At 38.5% G+C, this 18,102-nt stretch overlaps 1 protein-coding gene across 1 annotated transcript; it reads right to left on the reverse strand.

The window, feature by feature from the left end:
• On the reverse strand, nucleotides 1-8,392 carry RB195_016989 (uncharacterized protein; the record flags this gene model as incomplete). Its single annotated transcript, XM_064183773.1, has 8 exons — nucleotides 1-87; nucleotides 5,079-5,159; nucleotides 5,303-5,433; nucleotides 5,521-5,617; nucleotides 5,684-5,863; nucleotides 6,002-6,178; nucleotides 8,208-8,296; nucleotides 8,356-8,392. 8 exons carry the CDS (start codon nucleotides 8,390-8,392, stop codon nucleotides 1-3), a joined length of 879 nt encoding a protein of 292 aa, XP_064039654.1.
• Between the last annotated feature and the right edge of the window lie 9,710 nt (nucleotides 8,393-18,102).

The raw sequence follows: 18,102 nt of genomic DNA on the forward strand, positions 1-18,102 counted from the left end.
TTAAACATCGGTGAAGTCAGAGAAGTACGCATGTTGAAGCGCACCTTCAGCATCTAGACGACCATTCGGATTACAGACAAGCAGCCTCTGGAAAAAAAAAACACATATGATTATTGCCCATGTTCGACTCTGTCTTTGAATCTCGGCATGTTGAAACATAGTTTTTAATTGATTTTCTTGAGCTGTAGCCAAGATTGTTATTGATCGTCTTTATTAAACAAAAGCTAACGTTTCGGCGTTATCGCCGGAAACATATGATTAATTTAAACACAACCGGATTTCAATCTTCTTTTTAAGCACTAAACGTTAATGTGCGAAGAAGTAAATATTTAGCCCCTATATATAATATCCTCTACCTCAATCGAGAAGTATCAACATAATAAATAACACCACCTTCGGGGCTGACCTAATTCATACTGAAATCCGATGTATATCCTGAACGGAATTTACATTCCTGTAAATGAATGGAATTGATCCAGAGATCCAGGAAACTTCAACAGTAATTAGTAACCACTTTTTCTGTATCTCCTTCCTTTTCTACCGCATGACCGGCAATTTTCTAATTTTTTTTTCATATAAAACATGGGACAATGATCACAACCAGCAACAATGTGATCTCAAAGAAAATAGAGAACGCCCTTGCTTCACTTTCTGATTACGTTTTTCCTATGCTAAAAATGGATCAAATTCTGCAGTTCTTTCCACAAAAAAAATCATGAAAATAAGAACTATGAGGATCCGATTATAAATAAACTTAGTGGGGCTAAAATTGATCTAAACTAATATCCCAAAAAGTAAAATTGAGATCAAAATCTATCTACTACGGGGTTCATGGGGCGTTGGACATATGTAGTTTATTTACACTTGTACAAACTCCAGATAACACCGTGATTAAACGTACCGATCACAATTTTTGCTCGAGTCTTGGGATCATGATTTTTTTCTGAGTTCTAACGCCTCATTTCTTTCTCTTCTTACTATTATTAGGAAAGTCGAAATAAAATTCTCGTAAGATTGATTATCAGGGAAACCAATTATGTATTCAGTTTAGTGTTTACGTCAGTTCGTAAACACTAAACTATATAACGGATTTCCCTGACAATTGGTCCCCTGATCCTAACTTCGTAAATGGTATTCAAATATTGCATGCACACCATCAATGCGTGCGGCAATGCATTTTCTTCTCCCCATGCAGATAGAGACTTATTTAGATTTATGAGGAGCCGTAAGGGAAGAAATATTGTACCCTAAATGGCAGGTGATATGATTTGAAAAAAAAAACAACAAGAATCCCAAATAATGGTGAACTTTATGAAAAATGTCTACATACACTTAATTAAATAGAATACAACACCTCTATTATTTGCAGAAATCGAGTAAATGGCGCGATTAGAGGGATTTCCAAGAATTAATCGCCTACATCCTCCTTCTTAGCTAAGCTTTTTGGAAAATCAGCTATTTTCAGCACAATGTGCCACCGTATGCAGCAAAATAACGTGATGTTGATCTCTTTCAGAATAGAGGATTTGCTGAGAGGAGACATAAATATCACTTAATTCTCGGAAGAAACAGTGATGTGCATCCGGACTAACGCAAAATAGCAATTGACTACAAAACAAGGATGCTGCACTACAAAAAAAATTCCAATTGACAAAAAAGACATGGTCCCTTTATATTTTCTGTCAGACCATTCAAAAAAAAAGAGAAAAAAAAACTGAACGAAATAACTTGATAATGTAAAACGCTAACGAAAAAAAAAGAAGGAATAACCCTTTTGAAATTTCCTATACAAATATCAGCGAATAGTCACTTTCACCATTCTCATTATTCTAGAACTATGAATCTCAACTAAACTGAAACATTTCGTAACGGACATCCGTTTCGGAAGCAATTTGATTCCTCATTTCCTCCTCTTTTTTCACGTTTTTTGAACAAATTACCAGAAAATCACCAGAATTTCATCGTTAAACTCTCCCACTTTTCTAGAACTGTGGGAAATAAAAAAAAAGAACATTTTGGATTCATTAACATCCGGTTCAATCCTTCCTGATGCAAATGTCTGCGCGATAATAATCGATTATCGCTGCCTATTTATCGAGGACGTGCGCGTTACTGAACGATTTCAAAAAAAAAAAAAAAAAAAAAAAAAACGCGATCACTAACCAACGACACCTCATTTTGTTCGTTCATTCAGGTACTGTTTGAAACAACGTTAACTACAGCAACTAGCCTACACCATCGATCGGAGGTTCGAATCCGCCCTAGTGCTCACCAAGCCTTTCATCCCTCCGGGGTCGATAAATTGGTACCGGACTTGTCTGGGAGGATAAAAACCGTGACTTGACACATCGGCTAGCCACCGCAAATCATTGTATAGGCCAGTTACACGTTCGTGAACCTCAAACGATTCTGAATTGAAGTGAACGTGGGGGCGCATCCCGAGCGGATTGATTAACACCAGACACTTTACCCCTTTAACCTTTTATCTAACGATCCGTGCATGTCACAAGATATAGGAGGATCCTTTTTTCGAGCTGAAGCGCTTTTAAATCTGTATTGGTCCACATGCACGAGATTTATGTGATGTTTCTGAGACGAGCCCTCTATTTTGAGAGAGAGTAGTGTCCTATCCACAATATACACAATATTGGAGTAAAAATCCCTGATTTCTTCACTGTGCACCGTTATCGGGCCCCCGATTAGGACTCTTACGTAGATATATTCGCTACAGTACGCTCACTTAACACTACAGATTTGCAGCATGTCACTGGGCTCGATCGATATCAACCGGATGCTGCGCATTGCTCAAAATCATCACCGTATCCGCTTACGCATCAAAAATCAGGTCATTTTGGCCGTACTTTAGACAAATGGACAGCCAAGAACTAGACGTCAACAGACATTTCAGTGAAAAGAAAAAGGAAAATCACTTGCACAGTAACTGTGTGGTAGGCAATGATGCAACGAAAAAAAATTCATCGAGGGAAACACAAGGAAGCGTGCGGTCGCTTGTCCGAAATTAAAATGGTCCTTGACCAAATATCTCCACTAGAACTGATCGAGTCACTCTCTTCTTAATAATTTTAGAAATTCGTCACGAGAAATGTCATATACGTGAAATTTCGCTTAGCTTCTCTCGCGTGGTTCTGAATGTGATGGTCATTACTGATGAGGACATCCTGGGATGAACAAATGAATAATTAATTGAAGCGGTTTCACCGGGAATGAAATGAGGATACACAGGAAAGGGTTCGTCTCTAGAACCGCTATCTTCAATTATTAACACTTTGACGACGGCGCGGCTCAACGGCGGTTTTTTTTTCTTGGACGCGTGGGATAATGCGGATCATCGGCGAGCCGTGCACTTCTAAACGGCTATCTTTCATGACTTTCTATTTTTCTTTGAAAAGTATTTTGTATTTAGTGGGCTTATTGTTATTTATTATTTAATTACTACTTCTTTGTTCAAATGTAACTAGTAAAATTCGATTTGCGCCAGATATGCGAAAATTATAGGGTTAATAAAACGTCGAAGTATGAAAAAAAATCTTTGCACTACTACATCCTTTCAAATGGGTGTGTTGCAGAAAATAGCTGCTGAGAGCAGTTCCAACTCGTTGTTTTTCTTTGTGTTTATTGTTTTTCCTCTTATTGCGTTTCTCGTTTTGAATTACTAACAAATAAAGTAGAGTGAAAGCGAACCCGACATTTCATTTAAGATTAGAAAATTCCCAAATATCTATTTGGGCTCCCATACGACCAGGAAAAAAGCAGCCAAAACTTAAAAAAAGACAATGACCTACTTTTTTGTCCGAGCCCAGACCTGTAGGCTAAGGTAAGAAGCGGATGTGCTGAAGTCGCAAGTCCCTTATCGTAATCGCTAGCCAACCAACAACATAACGGTAGCCAGCAACGTTTTTCGATGTTTATGGCGCCGCAGCGTGCGATCACATAATTTTATGGCCAACTGACACGACGTTCTCTATCGTATGCCGTTTCTTTTCGATCGTCATAGCGTACTATCTATTCATTGGAAAAAGACAACATTAGCAGCTGTACGTAGCTCCAATTTACATCCACATTTTCACTAATTCTTCTAGTAACTCCTAAAAATCTCAGTTCCCAAAGTTTCAGTACCGAATCAACGCTTAGAGGTCTTTTTATCATTGTGGATGTATCCAGAAACGTGTACAGCCCTTCTTAACGACTCGTATGTTCGACATATGCATAGAAATCTATTTTTTTTCCTATGCATACGTCGAACGTCGTTTTCTACAAAAACTACCAAATGTTAGGTGCTACGTACACCAATGGTTATTCACACCGGAGTAACGGTGCATACAGGCCCCCTACAATTTTATTTATTTTAATTTTAATTGTTTTTATTGTAATTTTGACAAAACCAAGAATACTTTGGATGAAAAATCACATTAGAATATCTGTCTTTTAGTTATCATGTTATCACCTATGGTGCTGCGTAGTAACCGAATGTTTCTAAGGTACTTACGATAATAACGTCTCCAATATAAGACCGAAAGCCATCCATACATGGAAACGGCCGCAAGAGAAAACATCTCCTATGCGTATGAAATGTTTGCTCTCGTGCTCTACACTCTCTGGAACGATTCTTCCGTTTTCTCTACGTCTCTCAAGCCAAAAAAAAAGTCCCACGATCGAAGTTAGTAAACTTCTATCGAATTTCACGAAGTGAGGGATAGAGTGGAAATAACTGTTTTCAGCCAACGACGATCACCGATGTTATAGGAATGAGATGAAATATACATTTAAGAAACTTCTTCCGGAGACATCTTGCTTCCACAGAAACAAAAAATGGTAGGAACAATTGTATTTTCCATGGATACCAGCAGTATTAAAGGATATTCATTTCGCTACGAATAAAAGACGAATGAAAACAACCCCTTCCTGAACAACAACTGCACGAGAACTATTTCAAATTATCTGGTCATTCTAAGAATTCGGAGATGAGTGCAATGAGAGCTCATTTAGTGGCTGGTACATCTCCGCACCTCGAGCTCATCAAGATTTCTATTGTAAAAACTTGTTCTCTTAAGTCTTACCTGGAGAAGGTCGCGTCCACTTGCGGACATATTAGGCACTACTTGACCCCATGTCATTGCTGGATGGTATAATGGCATAGGCTGAAATGAAATCATGAAAATTGGAACCTAGTGCACACAGGGAATAAAATGCTACAAAATAAGCTCGAATGTGTAAGTTCATAAACTGTTAACAGTATGTCAAAGTATCAAACGCTATCAGATAAAGCAGAGAGGAACGCCACCTTGAAATCGGGCAACTGAGATAGCCCAGGCCAAGTATCATCCGTAGGTGTCCCCAGCTGTTTGAATATCCTCTTCAGTTGATCGTCCACGTCTGCGCCAGGGAAAAGTGGTCGACCAGCGTTTGAGATTTCTAAAAGTACATGGTTTTAATCAACAAAAAGAGCTTTCAAAGTGCATTTCCGGAAAAATACAATAATAAAGGAAGCAGTGAACATACCAGCAAAAATACATCCAGCCGACCACATATCTATAGAAGTATTATACAATTTCGCTCCAAACAATACATCAGGCGGTCGATACCATAAAGTTACTACCTTTAAAAGAAAAACAATAAGAACTGAATAAGTATAAAAACATATCGGGATCAAGAATTCACAAACCTCTGCACTATAACATCTAACAGGAACCCCGAACGCTCGAGCAAGGCCAAAGTCAGCCAGTTTCAACTGGCCATTCGAATTGATGAGCAGATTTTGTGGCTTGAGGTCACGATGAAGGACGTGATGCGCGTGACAAAACGCTAATCCGCGTAATAACTGCAGCATCAACGATTTCGCCATCTGAATCAGGATTGTTGAGAAAAAAGAAAGAAAAAAAGTAAAGAAGAAAAAAGAAAGAAGATGAAGAAATCAAAAAGAACTGCGTTTCCTATTCTCAAATAATAAGGAAAAACGTCGAAAAATTCATCGGAACCTCACCTGCTGATCAATATGACCATTAAGTGAATCGAAAAACTTCTTGAGGTCTTGATCACAATATTCGAAAACCAATGTCAACTTGCTTTCCGAATAAATCACATCATATAATCGAACGACGTTTCGATGTTTCAACTCTCTCAGAATACAGACTTCGCGTAACGCAGAACTTGGTACACCCTAAAAAAAAATGAAGTATTGCCGTCGTAAAAATTAACAGAGCTATATTTGCAAAGATTCAGTTCAACCTTTCTTTTGTAATTCGCCTGTAAATTGTTGTGTGGGGAAAAATCAGTGATTAGAAAGGTAGTAGAAGACTAAGGACATAGAAATTACCTCGAAACAAATGGTAATAGTAAATATAAATAATGAGAAAAACAGTCAGTTCAGTTCGATTAATTGCCGAACGAGATATTCCACCTTTATAACAACTCAACAATACGATAGTATGACAATAACGATAACAGAACAAACAACAAACAATAAACAACAATATAACAATAACGATACGATAACAACACACCATCCTCCTCCTCCTGTTTTTTTTTTCTTTTCTTTTTTTTTGGAACCCGCGACGAGAAGACTAGTGAAGCGTTGTGATGAGAGGGCGGAGTCGAGAATTCCTGATTGGCTCATTGAATCGCCGTTCATCAATGGACTAAGGAGCCAAAACAGGCCATATTTGACACGTTGAAATAGAACAAGTAACCATTTTAACAACTTAGGAGAATAAGCCAATCGTAGTACTCTCACCCCGCCCCTTTTCACTCTTGATCTTGAAGAAACGTCAATAATTCTATCTATTTTATTGACTGTACGTATCGAATGTCCCTAATTTGTGAACGAGTGGGATGCTATCAGGATCTTCTCACGTCAATTATATAAACAGAAGAAATGTTTATATTAGTTTCAGAATGTTGTATTAGTTTACGGCCGGCTGGCAAATTTGCTAAGCATTGCTAGCTTGCATCTTTGGACACATTTCACTAAGAATAGGCATCTCTAGTCCACATCTTTAGGCATATTTTACTGAGAATACACAGCTACGACCAAGTCTACCGATTTAATTTTGCACATAATGAAACTTCTGACCATCATTTCGTCCCACACAGACTTTTAGACACCTAATCATCCCATATTAAACCGAAGTAAAGAATTGTCACAAGAAACACCATGGGTAAAATAATATCCATGACGCCGTCATGTTTACAACGTTTGTTTTTTGACGGAAACTATACACTTCTACTTTTCCCCGTTCCTCAATGAATAAACAAACAGACCTTGTTGCAGCAGCAATCGTTTCGTTTCGCCATATTGGAAATTCTTTTATGTTAAAATCCGAAAAAAAAAATTATTAATTTACATAATGTAAATAACATGGGAGGTAAATTTTCAAATCCCATTTGAAAACTTTGCTCTGTTAGATATCCACGTTTTAAAAATCAGCGATTCGCGAGCGAGGAGCTCACAAAATTAGCGGAGAATGTATTGAAACAGAAGTTTTGAAGATTTTTTCCCCAATAAGGACTGGGCTTATGTCATTTAATCGGTTACATTAGCTTCAATAATTAGTTATAATGCAATAATATATCATTAAAACTAATTATTGGAAGTAACTAATTAAATAATTAATAATTCAATAATAATAATATAGGTTTTGGCAATAATTGATAGTTTTGGAAATATTTTAGTGTATTCCTACAATTGCAACAAATATCCTTTAAAAGTCCATTTCCAGTCGGAGTCAAACGATTCAACCGGGTGAGTGCGTTCTTCATCACATACTCTCTCTACACTTCTTTTCCTCTCTCTCTATTTCTCTTCTTCCTCTCTCTCTCTCTTTTTCCTCTCATCCCCTTATATCGAAGATGCACCTCGTTCAATCAGTTGAGCGTATTCGGCGCTCTCCAAAGTCATCTGCTTGGACTTGTTGTGTGACTTGTATTCCTCAAAATAAACTCTAAGCGGATTTCATATTCTGCATTTATGCATAAGCACATTTAAGCACAGAATACAAAATCGACCGTGAAACATCCGTATGACCTCTACTGGAGAGCTGTGTAAAAGACAACGACGCGTACACTCTGTGTACAGTCCGCAATGTGTGCTTTATGCGTCAGAATCGACGTATTTCTTACGCGACACTCGCTCTCTGTGTTCAAGTTGAACGTAGTCGATAGTCTAGTTCAACCGTCCGTTTAGAGCTCACCTCATCATCGTCGTCGAGTCGAACCCTTTTCAACGCAACGACTTCACCACCCTCCTTATTACGAGCTTTGAACACTGTGCCGTAAGTACCTAGAAAAAAAAGTGCAATGGGAGATTCCTGTGAACAATGTTTGACTTGCATCGTTTACCTTCGCCGATCTTCTCCAACTTGTCATATTTTTGCATTAACTGACAGCGGTGGACAAATAGACAGCCTGAGAACAGATTTATCTATGGGGAAGATCCGTAAATACAATTGGACGAAATTTGCGGACAAGAAATGCTATACCGTCAAAATCGATACGGGTGGCTACAGGAAAACACCGTTGCAACGAAGCGAAAACGAAAAGCGTACATAGACATGGTAGCTGTATTAGCGGCTTCAGTAGTGAACACAATCACAATTCGCAGCAATATTTTCCCAAAAAAAAAGTCAGTGAAGAGAACAAGTGTGTTGGATTTGTGGATACAAATGAAAGGCACTAAAAATATGGACAAATATTGTTGTATATACGTGCAACAACGTTCAAAAACTTTACAGAGCATATGCATAGGGAATGATTTGTGGGGATGACTAGCATGATTGCATGAATCATACCAGTCATCCTCACAAATCATTCCGCACGTGCACGCAACTTCCATCGTGATAGAAGCTTACAAAATTAGCGGAGAGCGTATTGAAACAACAGTTTTTTTAAAGATTTTTTTTTCAAATAAAGGACTGCGCTTCTGTCACTTAATCTGTTACAAAAGTCTTAATAATTAGTTAAAATAACATATTAATTCTAGTAATAATTGATAGTTTTGGCAATATTTTAGTGTATTTCTGTATGAAATACTCTTTCTTTTTTCTGTCATAATAGAATAATCGAATTGAAAAAGATAGTGCATTTTAGATAAAAGGCCTAACAATCTATGTTCAATTGCTTCCTAATAGCATTATTTTCTAACACAGCCTACAACACTTCGCAATAAAACATCCTGTCAACGAGAAGAGCGGCAGGCAATCACACATCTCATGTTTTTTTTAGTGTAAGGCTACCGCTAAGAGGAAAGAGATTTGATTTGATGACAGACATCCTGGGTCATGAGGCATTTTCAACGTACATTGTGACGAACTCAATCAGGACAATAAACTCATTGCAAGCAAGCCTTATCAGCAATTTTCCGATAACCTGCCTGAAGAGAACATCTACGGAAAGCAAATGAAAACAATAATAAGATGCCCTTTCCAATATCTACGAGCAACTAAAATTTCATATGACCTAATGAATCACTTCTCCGTGGTGCAGGAATGTTGCTCACATTGGTAGAATCCTGGAGATGTAGTGGTATGAGGAGAGGCAAAGTCCAGGAGTATATATGATATGAAGAAAGTCCTTAATGTATAATTATTCTCTATAGTTGATACTGGGAACGAATGAGGAGTAGGTGTTTCAGTGGAGAACTTTTTGTGTTCCAAAATAAAGGATGAAGGATGAAGTGTGGGGCGCAAATTAATCCGCTTGGGATGCACCAACGGATTCACTTCAACGTAGAATCGTTCGAGGTTTTATGAACGTGGGTGTAGCCTGACTGACTTGACTGACTTGCGGACGCTAGCCGATGTATCACGTCAGTGTTTTCATCGTCCCAAACAAGTCTGGTACCAATTTGACCATCGACTCCGGACGGGTGAAAAGCTTGGTTGGCACTAGAGTGGATTCGAACCTCCGATCGATCGTGTAGTCACAGGGTCACAGAGCGACTGCGCTACACCCGCCCGTGTTCCAGAGTATTTCCTCATCATCCGCTCCCTACGGCAATGAATGTAAGCGCTTCCAAGGCTTACAGATCCACCCACAATTCTAGGTATGGAATAGTTCCGGCGTCTGTCTGTGTGTACAGCAAAATGACTGCTGTTCTCCGCCATCATCGACGATGGTAACGAGTATTGGCGATGACAATATCATACCTCAGTAACTGTTTGTTCTGAGCGGATCAATCGTAACAAACGACGTCCGCGCGTGATTCACAGTCAGTGCTAGCGAAAACGAGATCGTCATCGCCGTCTCTGACGAGGTATAGAGGTATGTAGCCTATAAAAGCGTTCATAAACCTCACGCGATTCTAAATTTGAGTCGCTCATAGTAGCGAACTACGACTTCGTAGATTAACGAATGAATAGATTCCCTTATGTTCATCAATTAGCTAATAATTGACGTAACAGTAAACAATTAACTGTCGTAATCATATCTGGTTAAATTGCAAGGATCCCATGAGACCTAACTGACGTTTTTCAAACTTTGTCGTTCAATTCCGAGTAATTCATCTTCCTAACTATGAAAACACTGAATAAGAGAGCGAAGATGCGAAAGCACAGAACAACAGTTCAAGTACCGCGAAATATTCACTTTTCTTCTCATTATCTTTGCTGTTTTTAAATTCATCCAGGTATAATCGTGCAGATTTAAAAACAAGATCATCGTCTATACGTTCCTACATACAAATCTGCCGCCGTTTAATTTCTCGCCCCATTTGTTTGCATGCCCTTTCTCGTGCACTTACCCTGTACCTGAACGAACTGAATTTTATCAGCATCATATGAGTGCTGCTAACTGTAAAATCATTAGAATAGGTTTTTGTAATAATTACCCCCGTCCTATCGATGCACTAATGTGCTGACTTCGATGCTGGCAAAGACAAGATAATGGGTTGAGACAGGTCGGTGGGTAGGCTAGGCGGTGAGCCTTCAAATACCAAGAATTTATTCTTTACTCCCTCTGACAGGCGGCATATCACAAAATTTACGATGTTCGAGTCTCTGTGGGTCAATATCGAGTTCGGGTGTAGATTAGGAGAAAGAGCATGCCCACGCTCAATTCGTCCTAATCCCCCTCAAAATCCTAATCGGTGTGGGAACCGCTTTTGTTCCTACGAGGTACGTTAGAACGCACTACAGTTGTACACGTTCCACTTCGTTCAGCAGCCCATTCAATGATTCCACTTGAATAGGCTGCTGAGGACATCCCACTGATTTTCGACCACTCGCTCGTGGATACGGCGCGTGTACAAAGGTGGCGCGTCCTAACATACTTCGTTGGAACTAAGTCCATTTCCCACGCTGTATTTCAGAACGACTGCGAGGAATTAAGCGTGACCACGCTCATAGTCGCAATCTACATCCTGAACTATATACTATCCCGCAGAGACCGGAACATTGTCAATTTCATATACATAAGATAAGATAAGGTACATAGACAAAAGTAAGAGAATTGCTTGGATATTTTATTAAATATCATCAATGGGAATCCCTACTGACAGCGCCATAACGCTCAAATCACGTGTGGAAAAGGCGAGCGCACGTGTACATTGAATATGACCACGGGGTTTACGGGAAAAAAATAAAGAACGACCAGTACGTGCAACAAGCAGTTGACGTTCACCAAATCGCCATCTCATTTCAGCTGTTGATGTGAGAGAACATGAGCATAAAAGAACAGAACATCTCATTGAATAGAACATCTTTCCCATCACTTTGATGTTCTGCTCATTGCGAACAGCCTAGTGATGCTGAATTGAACAATTATGTATTGCAACAACGATGAGAATAAACCTTGGACCACCGCCATTGAACTTTTTCCTACAAAGATGTTCTAAAACACTTCGTTATACCAAAAAAAAGGAAAATTATGATGCTCGGCTCACAAACCAAACTCGTACAAAATTGGCGAATTTCTATCAAATCATCTACTTTAAGTCCTACTTTAGGCCTGTAAGGAGCCCGTATCTCCGGCTCTCAGCAGGTACCCCAAGCACTCCTTTGCATGTCTCGAACGAAGGAACGTTGAACCAGACAGTTAAAGTATTGTAAAATGCCAAAAAAAAGGGTCACAGTCGTGTGGATAGTTGCCAAACTTCGGGGGAAAAAAATCTAGTCAATTTAACATCATTCCTGGACCGATCAAATAAATCGACGAATGCGGAACCAGTCAGCAAAAGAACTCGTTAGAATGATATTTGAATGGAACGCATGAGACCCATCCAATAGTGTAACAATTTATGACTTGACCTAACACATTCGTAAAAACACATGCTTTGGTGAAAAGCATAAAAGTTAGCAACGCTACAAAAATCGAGAAGAAAAAAACAATGCACTAAGAAATAAATACTAAGAAATGCACTAAGAAATACTAAGAAATTTCTTCTTCGGGAAAAAATCTAGTATTTTCGATGAGTTCTTTTTATGTAGCATTCGGACACATATTCTTTACGCCATCCTGCAAATCCTGCATTACAACATTGAACATTTTCATTTAGTCCTACAGTGAACCATTTCTTTGGTATTTTATGGATTTCTTAAGTAGGAAGAAAGAATAACAAAGTTATCGGATTGACTATTTTTCCGAATAACTCAAGATACGAGAAAATAACTATATCTAGCAACAATAATAGCCTATTCTTGAGCACAACAATTCCCTACCCGTCCCTGCATCTAATAAGATTACCCTGTGTAAGACCTTAATTATGCGACATGCGCTGTACAACAGCTGGTCACGAGGTTATGTATATTCGGATATCGATGAGCACCATCCACTGACGTTATTTTTCTGCTTAAAACGCAGGAGTAATGTAGTCAAAGATTTGCACTTAAAGGTGCAATTTGCTACGATAATTACAGTCTCGCCGGTACCGCCAGGATTATGTAAAGTTTTCAACTTTGTCGTAGTCATTTCTCTCCGCTCGTTCTTGTCCAGTAATTGCTCTCTCTCTCTCTCGGGAAAAACGAACAAATGATAGATGAGTACAAGGAGGTATTGCTGACTAAACAATAGGATAATTCTATCATGAGAATGTGAAATTTCCACGCATATCAAGGCGCATACCAGTGTCAATCCATAAGAAGAAAGAATGAAGATAAGCGCCAGTAGTGTCTATACACATCAACATAATTTGTTTATCCGATTTTAGAAAATCGGCTGAAAGTTCCCCTCACCTTCCCCTCTCTCTCCCTCCCTCCCTCCCTCGAACGGTGAGGTGTCCAGTTGAAAAGGACCTAACCATTTCACGCCGGGAACAAAGTTAATAGTCGTCTTTTTTTTACTTAAATTATTTGCCCATTTGCGAAAAAATATTTGTCTCGTCAATCATAGAGTGAAGTGTCCTTCATCAATTGTTCATTTCCTGTTAGACACGATCTTCTAAAGTGCTCTAGCCGCAAATTACTACATAGGTTTTTTTTTTCCAGAAGTAGTAAATGCCATAATTCGCTATGAAATAGTGTAAACGTGCTCTGCTTCTCACCAGCCTTGTTGTGACACCGAAAAGTTCGTCCGTGGAAAAGTGCCAAACAATATCCATCATGTGGTCGTAAAGTGAACGATTTTACTGGCAAAAAAAGCGGAGAACCAACAGCAAATAGAGCCGATGATGATGTTTATGGAATACTTTCAAGAGATCTATACACTAACATTAATCAATTCAAATAATTTCCAATGCTCACACAAGTAATATAAACCCGTTTCAATAAACAAGGAAAAAAATTCGTATCTTAAGTAAGAGTAATTATTAGTGGACAGGTTTTTTAAAGTAGTCTTTTTTTTTCCTCTTAGTTCTCAGCCGGATCCAGGTCGCAGGAACCCTTACCCTCCGCCCAATAAAAGTCCTCGTCGATACTTTAATTTTTTTTTTCAAATGTCTAGTCCTATATTTGATGAAAACACACATACATACAACTTGTATCATCGCATTGCCCTGGAAAATCACGTTCTGCGAATACAACGTTGTTGAATAGGACAAGTTTCAGGTCTTTTTAACCCTACTATAACGGAAATGTTGAGTTGAGGTTTTTCTTGAGCAGGCGTGAAATCTAAAACCTCGCCAATGATGTGTTAAACTGACACCTGTTTGAAAACAAGAGAACTTTGCTCAACACGCGTTGTAGGGCATGAATGATACCTACGACTTGGTTTATTTTCTTTTCTATTTCAAATGAAGGTCATTTAGATGTTTTAGATTTCAGGATGCAATCGATTCACTCTGGGAGAGAAGAAAAAAGCAGTGAAAAAAAACTAATAAGAACTGATCGAACAATCAGAACTGTAAAAAAAACTGATCCGTTCCATGAAATACGAAAAAGATAAGCAGTGAGAGTACTAGTACTGAAAATGTTCCCACTACCCTGACTTCACAAACTGTGAACGTGATGGTAGAGGTGAAATCGTGGATAATTTGCAACGATTCTCATCAACGATCGCAGAGAAAAAAAAAACTGACTGACGATGCCATATTTCATCGGGTAAGCAAGATGAAAAGAGGAATGCGGTGTTCAGAACATCAACGAAAACTCTTCTTTATCGAGTCTGTTTCCGTGTTCACTGGAAAACGAATAGGAAAAGGAACTGCGATAAGGAAAAATGTTCCGTTTCGACTAGGCGCATTTCTGCTAAGCTTAATTTCAAATTCTTAGTAGTGTTGCATTTGTAGTTACAATGATCAGCTATTTGATATACTAAAAAACTGCGCACTGCAAACAGTTTTATAACAATTTCTTTTTTTTACTTTACTTTTTTATTTTGTGGTTTATATTTTTAATTTTTTTTTAATATATTTTTAATTTCATTGAATACAACCCCTAGATAACCTTTAGATTCGGACCCAACTTAAACCAATTACCCCGAACTCGTCCCAACAAATTCAAGAAAGGGCCTTTGTGCTCGCCTAATGATTTCTCGGAGTTTAAACTAATGTTTCCATTAAAAAAAACAAGTCATATGAGAGATATCGGATTTCTTCTACTTGAACACAAAAAGTTATCATCAGAACATTCAGTGTAAGATTGGGATACAGCTGTTCGGAATCTGTAACAATCAAAGACATGTGACTAATTTATTCCCATATAGCCTCGAACTTTCTTCCTTAGAACCGATTTCCTACGTTCTTAACCGTTTCGAAGAAGAAGCATATTGATGTGAATTGAATTTTGTGAATTTCTTCGAAAGAAAAACAAGAATTCAGTTAGATTTCGCTAGAATTCTTGTGAAGTTCACGGTAAAAGTTAGCAGTTGGAAGGCATTGGACCAATCTGAATCACAAAAATTCTAATGAACATGGAGCTGTGTCGTTCCACTGGAGCCATTAGAACCCTATTTTTACTAATAAATTATTATTTTAACTTTTAGCACCTCCACCTACGTAAACTCTCACAGTCAAGTCTACTCACTAATTCAGAAATTTTAAATGAGTTGAAAGCCAACGTCTACTTCGTTGTGAAAGGCTTGTGATGAGAATTGCTCCTAAAAGATGATAAACAAGCAGAGATACAGACAGTCCTGAAACATAAAAAGTTCACTGCAGACGTAATACCTGCAGAAAAATATATCCCAAGGAAAAAACTATGGAAAACCTATTTCTATACTCCAGCAAGAAGATCTGCTAGTACTTAGTGTTACTTTAAACAATAGGTGATAAATTCTAATTTCACTGAAGCAAAATGAAAATTCAAAAACAATGATTCCAGGAAGAGTGAGCATCGAAAAACAACAATTTTCAAATGTAGGAAAAAACAGTAGTCCTTTCCCATGTTCTCGTATTCCAAACATACGGATGTAATGAAATAATGGAAGAAACGTCCGATTCTTGGAAAAATTACTGATAAGTTCTAGTGACGGACACTAAAATCGCTTTCGAGGGGTGTTTGAAGGTGGGGGTAGTGGCTCGGAAAAAAAAGGCGATAACTAAAATTCCGATATGAGTGTCACCACTCTTTTTGTTACGTGTTTATATTATTATTATTTCTATTATTATTATATTTTACCATATTATTACTTATTTTGTGATATATATATATTCTTACCAGGATATCTCCCAATTAAATGCCACTTATCAACAATAATACGTTAAAATAAACATTTGAACAACGCAAATAGGAAATATAGAACTAATGGTGACATACAATTAGGAAGCTCAGCTGATCTACTTCAGAATAAATGGAAATTTCTTTATAGTCATTCTGCTCTTCCTCGCAACTTCGTTCTGGCTAATTACAAATGTAAGAAATGATTCACCACAATTATTACATTATTACATTATTATTATTATTACATAACGGAATACAACACTGCATGTTTTCACATTTTAAACCGTTACGTCAACGCAGTTTCTTTTTTTCAGTTCGCTGTTCCCGAACAGAAGTTCATTGCGTCGCATGCGACCTTTGCGATGCAAATGCGCAAATATTCTAGCAAAACAGCATTGGTGCAAAATCGCATTAACCTATTACTTCTTATGTCTTGTTCAATACCCAACAATTCATTCACGAATCGTTTCTCGGCATTTCTGTGAAAAAGTTGAATTGCATCTTTCCATCGTTCATGAATCGTTAAATAAATGGTTTACATCCTATTTCATTTGCAAATACCAAATTAGACAACCATATAACTTATGTTCTCAAATTTGGAGAAACTAGCACTGGTCCTCCCAACCATCACAAACAACGTTTAAAAGCAGCATGCCACGAACCGAGCGAGACGTGGTGAGCGAATCTGCGGGGAAAGCTAGAGATGGGGTTGTAGATTGCAGGATCAAGAGTGGTTCCGCTCACCTCTTCCTAATCGTCCTGAAAAACCGCGTGGGAACGTTTAATTCCTACGAGGAACATTAAAACGCTCCTCTGTTCTGGTCCCTTCAGGAGCCTATTCATGGGTTTCGCTTGAACAGCCAGTCCAAGGAAACTCACTGGCTTTCGACCGCTTGCAGCTGGATGCGGCGCGTCTACAACTCTGGAGCGTTGCAACTGAAATCGTCATGAAAAACGGAGCCTTTCACGCCGTTTTTTTTTATATTACGACTGTGGAGAGATGAGCGGAACCATCTCTGGTCCCGCAATCTACTGCCTATAGCGTTTGTCCATCGGAAAACCAAAATTCGTGATGTTATCCCTTCAAAGACAGAGTATGAGGAAATTGACTTGGTATGAAAATCCTACGAAAAATGTAGAGCTCCGGTTGTAGATTGCGGATACGAGCTTGAACCCGCTCAATTCCCCCCAGTTGCCCAAATAAAAGCGTGGGAACCGCATTATTTCCTACGAGGTGCGTTAGAACGCGCATCTTTGCATGTGCTTCGGTCCGCTCAACAGCCTATTCATTTGTTTCACTTCTACATGGATGAAAAAATGGAAAAATCCATGGAAAAAACTTATTGATCTTCGACCGCTCGCTCGCAGACGCAGCGCGTGCAGAAGGGTAGTACGTTGCAACTGATTTCGTAGGAAAGGTCACCGTTTTCCACACCGTTTCTAGCGACGATTGGAGAACGATGAGCGGGGCCGAATCTACGACCCAACTCCACGTTTTTCCTGGTGTTTCCGTAAGATGTTAATTTTGTGATAAAAAAAGCGACCTCTGCAGACATTCTACACCTCTGAGTGCTCCTAGGACGAAAGAAAAAACAACATAATTACGTCTCCTCAAGAAATTTCAGTCATTTATCACTATCATTTATGAGGTGAGTCTAATTGAGAATTGAGAAGAAACCTCTTTCAACCAATTCTTAACATTCACAACAACAGAAAAACTGACCCTTCACTTGTGTAGAGTAGTAGAGTCGACGAGGAATTTGATACAGAGCCAGAACTATCCGTCAATGTGAAATAATTTCTCAAGAAAAAAGTGCTCTGTGCCAGTATATGATAGTCTGCACCATTCAGTGCAATGCAATGTCACACGTCAAGGGAAATAAATGAGACTTTAAATACAGGAACATTCGTCGTAAATCTATTTTAATGTTTTATCCTTGTATCTACACATGATTTTGGAAAATATCCACCAGATTTGAATTTAGATTCGAAGAATAAGCGAGCCCTGTAGGAACACTGCCCTGCACCGAAATGACCCTCATTGTCCTAAAGGAAGGGT

This window comes from Necator americanus, chromosome II (genome assembly GCF_031761385.1).
Source record: "Necator americanus strain Aroian chromosome II, whole genome shotgun sequence".
NCBI lineage: Eukaryota > Metazoa > Nematoda > Chromadorea > Rhabditida > Ancylostomatidae > Necator > Necator americanus.